At 32.4% G+C, this 13,188-nt stretch overlaps 1 protein-coding gene and 1 long non-coding RNA gene across 2 annotated transcripts; both read left to right on the top strand.

The window, feature by feature from the left end:
- Positions 1 to 608: 608 nt before the first annotated feature.
- LOC131933426 (uncharacterized) lies at positions 609 to 9,056 on the top strand. The gene is made up of 5 exons (XM_059290189.1): positions 609 to 651; positions 5,268 to 5,458; positions 7,361 to 7,577; positions 8,227 to 8,422; positions 9,002 to 9,056. Exons 1-5 carry the CDS (start codon positions 609 to 611, stop codon positions 9,054 to 9,056), a joined length of 702 nt encoding a protein of 233 aa, XP_059146172.1.
- Positions 9,057 to 9,344: 288 nt separating this feature from the next.
- LOC131933427 (uncharacterized) lies at positions 9,345 to 12,148 on the top strand. The gene is made up of 3 exons (XR_009384967.1): positions 9,345 to 9,540; positions 11,150 to 11,264; positions 11,905 to 12,148. It is a non-coding gene; the product is annotated as an uncharacterized LOC131933427 (long non-coding RNA).
- Positions 12,149 to 13,188: the final 1,040 nt, after the last annotated feature.

The raw sequence follows: 13,188 nt of genomic DNA, 5'->3' as shown, positions 1-13,188 counted from the left end.
CAATTTTTCAAACCAACCTAAAAATGCTAACGTTAATGTTTCACGCGTTTAACGTACATTAAAATGAGCGTAATTAAATCCTTTATCGATTGATATCATTGTTAACGTAAGACAAAATTTATACGGATAATAAACTTTAAAAAAAAAAAGCTAAAGCTCCTTACAGCCGACAATTTGATAGTTTTGATTATTTCCCTTGGTTTAATTTCTGCAGTAGAAACAATACTTCTCTACGCGCTAAAAAAACGACGCGGCTATATAGACAAAGGTTTCTATTTTTGGCAGACCATGCTTGTTAAAATATTAAGAATATAGATTTAACGTGAACAAGCAGACAATTATCAGCAGTGTTTTAAAGATCATAGATGAACTTAAATAATTTTAGTGCAACATTTAAATTAACTATAGCCAAATAAAATAATGAAATACAAATTACAACTCATTAAAAGTTAGAGAACTAAAACATGTAACCAAGTAAATATGCGGAGCCTATGTTTGTCGCTTATAATTTAGGTCGAGTTTGATTGACTTCTTTCTTAAGAACTCATTGTACAAGAAAGTAAACACTATACCATTTAGGCCAAAAAATTAACTAAATCAATCGAACCATGACGAATATTCGCTACAAGGGGGTGGGGAATTTGGGAGAAAGTAAGAGAAAAGGGGGCGAGTCGAATTTTTAAACAATGTTGGCTAAAGCTGTTTTAAATATTTAGACAGCGTAGCTATTTTTTATTTTAAGAAAAATATTATCTAAAATGATGAAAAGTTTTAAATCGAATTAAGGTGTAAATGTAGTTGTAGATTTAGGTGTAGGGCTTGATGTAGATACAAGTGAGCTTGTAAATGTAGAAAATAGTGAAAACAAAGATGTAATTGATGTTGTTTTTCTAGCTGTAAAGTTGCGAATGTAAGTGTAGGGGTCGATGTATGGATAATACGTAATGCGATAAGTATGCGTGTGGGTGCGGGAAAGTCACGAATTTGTGTGTATTTTTAGCGCAATTTCCATTCTGGAGAATTGCGTTTATTAATTCTGGATGGATGAATGGATGAATGAATGAATGAATGTATGAATGTGTGTCCACAGCTTTAAGTCGTATCTTCTCCTCAACGAAGCAATATCGAGGACTAGTTTCAAAAGTAATTATGTTAAACAAGTTACGGGGATGAACAAAGGCCATAAAAATTCCGGGTTTCTTTCATGGATTTCCCGGAAAAGCCAAAAAAAAAAAAATGCTGTTTTTGGCCCATATCTCGGCAACCAGACCATTTAGCGACTTGAAACATGTACCAATCGATTCCTGCCATAATTTAGAACAATATTGCCGAAGAAAGTTTTCAAAAATATCCTTTCGTTCGGTCACAAATTTTTTTTTGAATTAATTAAAATTTGGACCGAATTAGTAGCATTTTTATCCAACCACGCCACACGCGTCATCACGTTCAATAGCTGCACCATCACGTTCAATGGCTGCGTCATCACGTTCAGTAGCTAGGCGCGCAATGGTTTTTAGTCATGTTACTATATTGTAAATAAAACATGTATTTTAACCAATGGTTTTACTAACCCTGCTCTTGATTTACGCTACGACAGAGCTATTTTTAGATAAGATAAGGAAATTGCGCTTAAATGTCACTAGACTTTTTAATTAACTTGTTTAACTTAACTGTATTAAATTTCCGTGTGTCTATTACATCCTAATATATAAATCCCCACGTTCGCACATCTCTCTCTCTCTCTCTCTCTCTCTGTCCGCAAAATATTTTCGCCGGACATCACGTCAGAATCGGCAGCGATATATGAAGAACTTTTTACGGACTTTTGTTGAAAATAATATGTTAGATGTTTTAAATGTATAACCACAATTTTAGTTAAAGAAGAAAAATAAAAATTAAAGGCGTATTCGAATGTAGAGAAACAGTATTATTTATGCAACCGGAAAAGCATTAATATATGTGAAAAAGAACGCATAAAACTGTGACGTCACTATTGCTTATACATTAACTAATGACGTCATCTGCCGTGTTTAGAATGAAAAGAAATGAACTATTTCATTCAAATTTGATTTAGATCTACGTACACTATGAAATGTATACAATACAATTTTTCCGGCCTAAACTCATAAAATTTATTTTATGTATTTGGATTCTAGATCTAGAGATTCTAGATCTAGACTAAATCTAAATCTAAATCCACGCAATAACTAGATCTAGACGTAGACGCTAAGATTTAGATTTAGACTCTAACTTCTCTAAAATCAATTCCAAAAAAAAATTTCTATATTAGGACTAAACTATTTCAAGACTTATTTATTTTATACAAAATCTTTGTTATGAACTGGCTAATTTGGGATAAAAAATTAATTAAGTTAAGATTTTAAAATACGTGTTTCATTCTCCGTATTTTATAAGGTGCCTAAATAGCGGAGATGTTAGTGTACATTAAACCACGCAGGTGGTGCGGGTTCGAGACACAGCAAGTCAACTTGGTTAATGTATTCTTTTTTATTATGCTCGGGCTAAACTTAAAAAAAAATTCTTTTAGGAATCTAGCTCTAGATCTAGATTGTCGGGTGTCCGATAGGGCACTTCCCGGCGCCGCAGGCGCTTCAAATTTGGCATGATCTTGCCTTGGTGCCACAGAACACGGGGGCCGGTTGGCCGAAAAGTCTACGATGTGGGGGTCAAAACTGACCTCGACTGACCGGTACCTTATATGAGCTATAAATCGAAAAAAAATGTCCACGGAGGAACCTCTTCATAACTCTTGAGGTCGTAGACCGACCTTCGGGCGAATTAATTAAGCATTCAAATTCTCAATGTTTTCGAAAGCCTAAGCGAAGCTGGGCAGCATGCCTAGTATAGTAATAAACCGGGAGTGATCTCCCCTAAACTTTCTGGAATATTCTTATATAAAACAACAGGGGAAGGGAACTAGGGCTATAGACATGATTTCTAATCCATTTTAAATACTAAAAGTTTCAAAAATAGAATAAAATCTCGTAGACAAAAGAATTGCACACCAAGTGAACGCCAAATAAAAAAAGTGCATACTAGTGCGCAATATTATTAGTACTTAAAAATGTACATTAGTTTTTACTTTCTCGTATATATAGGAAGTATAAAGAAAGTATTGTAATCGTGCAAAAAAAAATCGAGATTTTTACAAATCTCGAAGTTTTACACCTCACTGATACGGAAAAAAATAATTTTGCAATCTGTCCGTATGTCTGTGTGTCTGTGTGTGTGTGTGTGTCCGTGTGTCTGTGTGTAAACACGATAACTTGAGCACCGTTACAGCTAGGTTGATGAAATTTCATATATAAGTATTTTATCAAAGTCGTAGATAAGTGTCAACTTTAGAGCGATTTCCGATAACCGGAAGTGGTACTTTTTCTACTTTGAGTAATTTCCGTAGACCGGAAGTACTAATTTACGCTATTTCCGATTTCTCAAAAAATGCATATAAATTTATAAAGTACTCATAATATTGCGCACTATTATGCATATTTTATTAGGCGTTCACTTGGTGTGCAATTCTTTTTTTTTACAAGATTCCATTCTATTATAAAAAGTTTAAGTATTTAAAAATGGATTACAAATATTGTCTATGTCTTGAGTTGCCATCCCTTGTAGTTTTATATTAGAATTGTCGAGAAAGTTTAGGGGAGATCACTCCCGGTTTATTTGAGAAATCGGAAGTAGCGTAAATTGCTACTTGCGGTCAACGGAAATTACTCAAAATTTAACAGAAGGTAGAAAATTAGATCTTTTACTCACATGTGAAACTTCATTTATCTATCTGAAATAGTACTCAAGTTATAGGCTTTTGAAAAATTCAAAGTAGAAAAAGTGCCACTCCCGGTTATCGAAAATCGCTCAAAAGTGCTACCACTTATCACAAAAATGGAAGAAATAGCCAAGTAGTATGCCCCATGTGTCTTGAACACGAACGGAAAAGATGATGAGTCCGAATAATATCCATTTAAGTCCTAAGAGCGCTAACATTAATCACAGCAATAATATAAATGACCAAGAAAAGTATTCGTAAAACAGGGCACAACATATACAGTCGCGTGTTTTAATATTGCGTTAGTATTGGTCACTATAAAATAACCAATCTTTAAACTGAAAGCACCAATGGTGATATTCAAAACCAATCAATGGTTAGTTTTTTCATGATATGGGAGGAGCTACCAAATTCTTTCTGCCTGACATTGTAGAAATAGTTTATCCGATCGCAAAAATAGCCCGCGTAATACCTACTTAACACAAGCCCATTCGGTCGCCTTTCATCTCCGTACCTTTTAGATAATACCCCGCCCATTTATAGCACAGAGGGCATCCTTTCAGAAATTTCGCTAGACGCCTGTATCTGACATTACATAACATTCGTCTGATACGCTTCGCTAGGTTACACGCTTGGTTTTTGAATCTTGAGTTCAAGGACAGATCCCCTCCCCCGGCACTTTGCAGAGAGTTTGTTATTTAAGTTGGCCACATCCCCTCCACCTCGGCCCAAAGTTCCTCCTTTATTAAACACATATCGGGGAGTGGTGATTGTAGGAAAAATTTCACGGGAAAAAAACCACAGAAAACATAAAACATAAAAAATGTCACAGGAAAAAAATGTCACAAATAAATATGTGCAGTGAATTTAATACTTGTATGTATTATATATTCAGAAAGTGCAAATCAACTCACAATTATTTAACTTATTAAATGTGCGTAGGCTGCATACATAAAGTGGTATTAATAACACGTATATATTATCTGTTTGAAGTATGTAAGTTTTATTACCTCTATACATGTAATATTCATCAGATTTTTATAAAAACCCTCATCAGAATGCCTCTTCCAACTCTATACATATAATATTTATTACATTTTAATAGAATGTTCCAACCTTCTTGTTTTTCATTGTGTTATATAAATTTAAATTAAAAACTTTAAATTTGCGCATTAAGACGAAGTTAATGTGATTTGGTGCCCTCAACTCATTGCAACAAAAGGTCAACCACCTGTATTTATATATATATATATATATATATATATATATATATATATATATATATATATATATATATATATATATATATATAATACATTTGTTTAGCTCTATATATTTTCAACATTAAACAAAAAAAGTACAACATTCTTTAAATAGCGTGTGTAGGAAATCATTTATTTAAAATACATTATAATAAGGCATCTCTGCATGATTCTGTATGTTTTTAAATTGACCACTTGTGTTTATCTTTCAGCTTTACAAAAGTCCATCGCACCGCCAATGGTTTTAGGAGGTGATTCGTTTGTTGTTTTATGTGATTCAGACATCGCCGGGGCAGCTGATAATGCAAAAGGACTACACAGCCTTAGATTAACATCGTATTCTATGAATGAATTAAAAACGCTCTTCAGATATGTAATTGGCGATGAAACGTACTCATATTCGGTTAGTTTTTGATTTCTTAAAAACTCAAGCTAGTTTCTTCACGTCAATGTCATCTTACTAATATATATATATATATATATATATATATATATATATATATATATATATATATATATATATATATATATATATATATATATATATATATATATATATAACTATATATATATATATATATATATATATATTGGTATGCTTAATATTTTGTATTTCTTCAAATACAAATATTTGCAGATTTAAACATATATTTAGCCATGTTTGGCACTTTAAAAAAGAGTAATACACATGAGAAAAAAAAAATTGGACTGAATACATAATCTGTTGTTTTTAAATCTGGTCCATTTTCAAATGCCTGACACGTATGTTAAATCTTGTTAAAAATCTAGTGCTTTCAAAATAATTTTAAAAAATAAATACTTCAATTTATGCGTTATCACAAATAAGACCAGGAGCACCCTACACTAGGGACACAGTGGGCCTCTACGTTAGATGATTTAAACCGAACCAGGGGTAGCATCCGGCTACCTAAGGTAGTGTAACCAGTAACCTCCGCGACGTCTGTAGGCGGTCGCCAAAAGGTATTCAACCTCCCTATTATGGAGGATAATTAACGTACACTCAATGCTTTCATACAGCACGCCCAAGGGCGTCTGAGTGGTAGTGTGGACAAACCCGCGACCCAGCAACAAAGATTCGAAAAAAAAAATAGCAGTGGCGATTTTTACATTTCAACTATCTCATTTTTAGCAAGCAAAGTCACACGAATAAAAATACATGAAACCCTTAAAAATTGTTTCGGTACCCTGGTATGTGGTCCTAGATAACTAAATAGCAACAACGCGGACAGGTACGCTAGTTACGTATATATATTCTTCAACATTCCACGGTGATTGGGAAGACATTTTTTTATATTTGTGATGGAATTCTTAAATCTGATTATTTGCTCATTGTAATGCTATTCATTTATTATTAACTAAAATTATAGATATGCTCATTGGGTCTGTAACTTGGCCATCGTAAGTATAGAACATGCAGGAGCAGCTAAAATGAATCTCGAGAAATTTATTAATCATCTTGCAAAGTTAAAAGCATGAGAAAAAGACAGATCTAGCTCAATCAAGAGCAATTTTTAAAAAAAAGTGTGTTTGATTGGTTGCATCACAAGGTCGGTCCCTACTGTTTACTAAAGGTGTCACACCATCGCAGATTAAAATTTAAAAAAAAAAACAATTTCGGACAAATATATAAGCAAACTCCGACAGTTGTAAAATACTGAAGCGAATGAAAAGGTTGATTAATGCATGCAGAAGATGGTGACATAAATATGCATTAATCTACTTGTACTGGTAAGGTTTAAAAATTGTGTGATATATATATATATATATATATATATATATATATATATATATATATATATATATATATATATATATATATATATATATATATATATATATATATATATATATATATATGTCTATCGGCCTTTATAGGCCTATAATTTAAATACATGCCACAAACGCATACATGTATGTTTATAAGCTTTAATCACTGCAGGCGTAATAAAAACTATGTTTATATTAGTTGGTATTATTGAACATTTGTAGGCTACTTAAAAGACCACTTAACTTTAATTAATTATTAATTTAACTGGCAGACAAGCATTGTCTGTAAATTTCGCAATATTTTGTCTTGATGTTACCCCTTATTACCCGGTGCGGCCACGCCCTTCTCTACCCATAATTGCTACGCCTCTGTGCAGAGGTTACAGTTATTTAACCTATTACAGTCAGGTGTTTCCGTTTAACACATTTATATAACAATTTGTAAAAGAAATCAGTTTTTTTTTTATATTTCGTTATACAAAACCAAAACAAAACTGTCCTTTTGTTTCGTTTTCAGGACTCCGATAAGATATTTGACATTAAAGAGTTTCAAGATTCTGGCAATTGGGGCGATAAAATGAATGAAAATGGTTTTTTCGATAAAAACAAGTATAAATTACAATTTAGAGTACAGAGAATCGACACCTCGGATAACCATGAATTTTGTTGTACAGTGGAATTTTTTAATTCCCAGGCAATCCACGAAATTACTAGAAGATGTGAAAATGTTAATGGTAAGTCAAGGCTAATTCATAAACACAAATAAAGAGAATGTGTAGTCATTTGAATGTTTAAGATTAACCTTCCATGTACCATTTTAGAAAAAAATACAGTGGCACATATGCAGTGGAAATTCAACACGATATTATTTGACTGGATATACATACATGATATGAATTTACCTTTGCAACCTTTCTATCCCTGCTTTATCTCTCTCTAACTCTCTCTCTCTCTCTCACTCTCGCTCTCACTCACTATATATATATATATATATATATATATATATATATATATATATATATATATATATACAGTGAAAAACACTTGCCCAAATGTCTTTTTACCGAGGGCAGTTATTTTCGAAAAGTCCTACAATCCATGTAACCGACACTCGCCCGAATGCAACAAATGCATAGATGTACATTTCCCGAACGGGACAAATAATAATTATTGATAATGTTAATATAATAGATTACCTAATTTTCTTTCACATCAAATATATATATATATATATATATATATATATATATATATATATACATACATACATACATATACAGAGAGAGAGAGATATAGATATGTGTGTGTGTGTGTTATTTCAATGTTGTTTAAGCTTGAAACATATATTATCGTTTTTTTCCTTGTTATCATCTGTACCAACAGTTGGTCAGAAAGCCATCCTTCATCCCAGTTTGGCCATGCCAGGAGAATCTGTTTCGGTATTCTGTGACGCTGACCTAGCCAGGATTCCCGTAGAAGTGTCTGATTTAGAATCTATCAAGTTAACGTGGAAAAGCGATGAATCAAACGAAACGTGCCTTTACGCCATTTCAAGAGACCCTGAAAATGATACAGTAATGTATTTATGTTTTATGCTGGCTTATGTATTGCATTGTAAAAAAAATATATAACTTGAACTATATGCTTTCTTCTTTACTCTTAAGTATTTAAATATCCATTTTGTGTAGTAAGCATTCTGTTTCCTCGAATTTTGTATTTAAATCATTATAAATTATTAATTCTGAGTCGAAATAGCTCAGTGGTGTTAGTTAGTGTGTGCATATCAACAGCTAAAAGGGGTCGGCGTGGTCGAGTCGGTAAAGCTCATGGTTGCTAAAGCAGGCTGAAATCGGAGTCAATGGCCTCAATGGCGCATAACCAATTGACAAGTAACGCTTAATTGTGTTGGAGGCGTGGTCGAGTCGGCAAAAAGCTCATGGTTGATAAATTAGAACAAAGTCTCGAGTTCAAACCCACTGGCAGATAAATCTCGATCCCCTTTAACACTAATAATTAAGAACGAAGAAGAAGAAGAAGAGAAGAACAGCCAAAATAACACTGTTTTAGGTATTTTACCCTAAGTCTGGTCATTATTTTACCTCTGTCATGGGTTTCGAACCTAAGAGGTTGTTTTTTTGTTTATAATATTTCTACACAGAAAGAGCACTGAAGGAAATCTCAAAGCACCAAAAAGGGATTTAAAGCATAGCTAATTTCGACATTTGGTTTAATAATTTATGTATCTATTATTCAGAGAAACCACTACACTATTATTATGTCTTTAAATGAGATTTGTTGTCAAAGTTTTATTCTCCATTGAGGAATACCCACATCAATTTGACACATACACAATGGACGTGCTCCAGCCACTATCACTTACCGCATCGCCTGTGTTCTGTTAGCCTGTAATAACATTACGTTATTTATTTATTGTTATGTTAACATTTTTTTTTAAATTTCTCAACCTCTAGAACATGTTAACTCAGATAAACAAGCGTAGTGGAAAACACACGTGGATATATATAAAAAGTGACCTACAACTAGCATCAAACATCGCTACAATAGACCGGTCTGCTTACATAGGGATCAATATCAGTGAGTTTCAACTCTCAGACTCTGGCTGGTTTTGTTGTGGTGCGGCCTACATCACGGATCTTAATATGAAGAGGTACAACCAAGGATGTCATTATTTATCAGGTAAATTTTATAAGTGTTTCTTCTTCTTCGTTCTTAACTTTTAGTGTTGGAAGAGATTCCCTCCAACACATTCAAGTATACGTGTCAAATGGTTATGCGCCATTGAGGTCATTCACTCCGATGTCAGCCTGCTTTTCGTTTTTGGATTTGCTTCAAGGCAGCAGTTGTTTGATTTTAGAGTGTTATCTCCTAGCAGAGTGGCCGTCCCCAGCTAATGAGCCTCATCTGCCCGAGTAAAAGTGTTCAACTTCCGATTATTGTCAAACACATGTCTAACCTTGTTTTAATATTACACCACTTCTTATGAAATCTAGACTCCATGTCATCAAATTTAGACAAACACACGTCTACTTATTTTAACATTAAACATCATATTTTATTAAATCTAGACAAACTCGGGTCTACCTTAATTTAAATTTAGCATAACACTATGAATTCATCAGCCACAAATACAATAGCACACAAAAAGGCACAGTTACAAAAATAAATAGAGTTTCAATTATAAGGTTCAATTGCTTCTACAGGCTTGAAAAGTCCTGTATTCAAACTAATTTTGTTTAAGAAATGTTAAAAAAGCGATCAAAATATAGTCACATTTTGAAAACTTAAAACTGTTTGGAAACCATCGATTACACTCATTTTCATATTTTTAGTATTGAATATAAGCCGATGAAGAGTAGTTGAGAATCATCTTATCAATTCAAATATTTTTTAAAAAAAACGAGTATAGAACCATGCCGGGTTTCTGAAAATGCATCCACCTATCTTAAAGTTATAGACTATTGAAAACAGAGGTCGCCGTGGTCGAGTCGATAAAGCTCATGGTTGCTAAACCGAAAAGTCTCGAGTTCGAACCCTCGGGCAGATGAGACTCGACAGCTATGGATAAAGGCTATTGAAGCAAATCCAAAAAGAAGTCGGAGTCAATGGTCTCAATGGCGCATAACAAGTTGACACGTATCCTTCATTGTAATGGAGGCGTGGTCGAGTTGGCTAAAGCTCATGGTTGATAAATTCGAAAAAGTCTCGAGTTCGATCCTTGTGGTAGATAAGGCTCGAGCCCTTCCAACACAAAAAATTAAGAACGAAGAAGAAGGAGAAAAACCGGCGTTTGATTATGTACCACTTCCGCTTACCGAGAATAGGCAAGAACTTGATTTAAAAAATACACAACCATTCGAGATATTACTTACAAAAGGGATTTCTGCTAACCAAATTAAACGAATAAATTACAAAAGTAAGATTGTCCGGATCCTAAAAGATGTAAAACGTCAAAAAACCGTTAGTAAAATCTCCATTTAGACTTTTTGTTACATCAATTATACTCGTATACGAGACGGTAAGGAGATGTTACTTATTCAGCACAATCATCATATTCCGCAATATTGTTTGTACAGAAAATATTGTCGTGGATCCTGAAGGTTGAGAAGTTTGATATTTCAACAAAATCGCATTGTACTTTGTGCACAATTATAATGCTACCTCTATTCTTTGGGTCTTGAGAATACCACTTTTTTGGTTAACTTTGCATACATAGGCAGGTTTGGTAAAAACTACATGTGTTAAGCGTGACACTTTAAAAAAAAAATGTTTTTGTTTTCTCTTTCAGATAATGGGACCACACATAGACTGCCGCCTTCTAAAAACTATACTGTTTCAGAGTATGTGGGGTTTGGTTTATTATTGTGTATTTTGGCGTGGGCCTATCATTACCTTCTTTAACAGTAAGTTTTTTTAATATTATTTTATGGCAAAAGACTTTTCTTTTATTAAATATTTTGATAATACAATAAATCTATACCAGTTACTGTATTGTTTTACTGTATACAAGCATATATTAAAAATGAATTACAGTTTAAAATATATTAATCGTTTTATAATGCACTTGCAGAATATACACGTATAGAATGTAGGGATACTACTATTTACTAATCTCTTTTTAAAAGAGATGTGGTGGTAGAGTGGTAGAGCACTCAATTACTGTCCCGAATGTCAATGTTCAATTAGTGAAAATACTAAAACTTCAAATAGATCCACTTTTTTATAATGATCTTCTCGAATACCTTTAAGACTATTCTCTCTCGTGTATATTAGATATTTTACTTATCTATGAAAATTCATCTATCTATTAGAAACAGTAGGCCTACGCAAGTTGTAGGCTTTTGAGAAACCGAAAGTAGAATAAGTTTCACTTACTTTGTAAGGGTTGTCGATCAACCTCTTAATTTACATTGTCTTTCCTTTATCACGGACTCCCAAATCCACTATTTTTCTTTCTTTCATTTTCTGATTTTTTTTTTTAAATGTGCGTTGATTTTAGAAATGTTTCACCCTCCTGTAATGGGTAACGATGTTTCTTACTAGATTTGAGCTCCTATCCAAGATTGATAACGCTAACAATTTTCTCGAAAGAACACACCATGTTGAACCCTAAGCTTGTACCTCTGGATAACAGCTAGTATCTACGCAGACTGAAGCACGAAGCAAGCAAAATCCGCAATTCCTCGGAATTCTTAAAATGGAAATAAAATGACAAACTAAATTTTTCTAAAGAAAATTGGCTGAAAAAAAAAAGTTTTCATGAATGTATCTAAAAATGATCTAGTACTTTAATAAATGTATATAAGTTGAAGGAACATAACATTTGTGAATGTAAACAGAACTTTTTTTTAAAATAATGAATTTTGTTTATTGAAATACGAAAACAAATTTTTAATTACTTTTTACTAACTCAATTGAATCGTTCAATACTTGTTTATGATTTCATTAATTATTTATTTAACAAAGACATCTCCTTTGAAGTAACTAATTTACAATTTGTATTAGATCTTTTCTTTTTTATAGTTACTGGTAGGTATCGCAATGTTATGTATTAATAATTGCTCTTCATTAGTGCAAGATGTATTTGTATTTCTGTTGGTCTGTTAAAAAATTATTTTGATAAATAAAAATGAAAGATGTATTTTTTTAATTATATATTAACAGATATACTATTAAGGTAAAATCTAAAATATTTATATTACACCATAAGTAATAGATCCTTGTGCTTTTCGATTGTTTATACTTGTACACCTAATTCCTATCTAAAATTTACACAAATAAAAAAATAAAACAATTTGTTTTTGTTATTTACTCTCTTGTTATTTACTCTCTTATTGTTCAGATTTTCAAAGCAATGTTTTTGTTAATAATATTGTTAAGTTTGTTTAATAAAATATTTACCTATTTATAATTATTCAAACACAAACAGACGAAAACTAGGTGATTCTCTTGTCTTTCCGATAAAAAAATAAGTTTTATATATTTCATTACAACACGTAGTTTGACGGTGATATTGATAATGTCATTATTGCCAATAAACAATAACAATGACAGAAGATGTTTATTGATTCTTTGTATTTTATGTATAGCAACATTTATTAATTGAAATTACCCAAAGTTTCCTTTTAACTTCTATTTCTGAATATTTTTCAAACAGATTTTATTCAAATCAAAATAGATTAATGACTTATGAGAAGTAACTTCGCTTTGTTGAATGGTGAAAAAAAAATTCGCTGTTATCCTCCCTACAATCCTTCAACATCCCTTGGTTGTTCTTCCCTGTAACGATGCTTAACTTTACACATATCTTTAAAAACACAAGCAATA

Source organism: Physella acuta, unplaced genomic scaffold (assembly GCF_028476545.2).
Source record: "Physella acuta isolate Inbredline_101_S28 unplaced genomic scaffold, ASM2847654v3 ptg002501l, whole genome shotgun sequence".
In the NCBI taxonomy this organism is placed as follows: domain Eukaryota; kingdom Metazoa; phylum Mollusca; class Gastropoda; family Physidae; genus Physella; species Physella acuta.
This window is presented reverse-complemented; position numbering and strand designations above follow the sequence as displayed.